General features: G+C 61.0%; 1 protein-coding gene across 1 annotated transcript in view; it reads right to left on the reverse strand.

The window, feature by feature from the left end:
- Positions 1 to 236: 236 nt before the first annotated feature.
- SERINC2 (serine incorporator 2) overlaps positions 237 to 952 on the reverse strand; it is a 4,011-nt gene continuing 3,295 nt past the window's right edge. Inside the window, exon 9 of the mRNA XM_009322230.1 lies at positions 237 to 952. This exon is cut by the window's right edge and continues 109 nt beyond it. Within this exon, the coding sequence (XP_009320505.1) occupies positions 890 to 952 (63 nt within the window). The 3' untranslated portion in view covers positions 237 to 889.

Here is a 952-nt window from a genome sequence, read left to right on the forward strand (position 1 = left end):
ACGTGCCCCCCCCTTCCAGCAGCGACTCTCGGGGTGCCACAGGCTGGCAGCAGGGTCCAGGGTTCCAAGCCGCCGTGCCCCAAAGCGATGCCACCCCTGCCTGCACCCACGGAGCAGCCAGCTATGCCCTCACCCCAGCGTTAGGGCTGTTTAATACATCTCCCTTCCTCCACCGCCCGCGCACCCAGGGCACGCATCAGGAAAGACCCCAGAAGGATAAATCTGCCAGGTTTAGTCCAAACGAGACTTTATTAACGAGGCAAGAGGCCAGGGCCAGGCCAGCACAGCCAGGAGCAAACCCAACCCGTGCTCCAGCAAGGACCAGGGACCTGTCCTCCCGCAGGGACGGCTGGGCAGGAGAGCCCTCAGGGAGCTGGGGCCACCGTTGAGGCTGTGGGGATGCAGTGAGATGTCTGCCTCCAGCCACAAATCCCCAAGATTCATTTTCCTCCGGGCTGTTTGGGGAGGCAACACCAGCCAGTGCCCAGGTCCCAGTACACGGCCAGTCCCCAGAGCCCCTCCAAAAGGCATCGCGGTCCTGGGGCACGAAGCGAGAAGACGGCAGCTGATGAAAAACAAACCCTCCCAAGGCAAGGCGGTGGACTCCGCTAGAAGAAGAGGGTATGGAGGCACTGCCAAAGGCACTAGACAAACACAGAGATGATGAGAGCTTTAAAAACATCCTCAAGTCTTTCTCAGCCCTTGCTGATTTTCCCTGCTTGGCACTTCATCCCTTTCAGATTAAAACAGAAGACCTGCAAGAAGGCACACCCCAGCATAGCTGCTCCTGCGGCAAAACCCGAGGCTAAGGCAGAGCTGGGGCTGTCCCCGGCCTCGAGGGACAAGGCCGTGGTGGCTCTGACCCGGCAGCGGGATGCCCGGGGCCACCTCAGCTGAAGTCCCGGTCCGGCAGCACCAGTGGAGCCACCAACGTCCAGAGGTAGAGCAGGAG

Source organism: Pygoscelis adeliae, unplaced genomic scaffold, assembly GCF_000699105.1.
Source record: "Pygoscelis adeliae isolate BGI_AS28 unplaced genomic scaffold, ASM69910v1 Scaffold513, whole genome shotgun sequence".
NCBI classification, from domain to species: Eukaryota; Metazoa; Chordata; class Aves; order Sphenisciformes; family Spheniscidae; genus Pygoscelis; species Pygoscelis adeliae.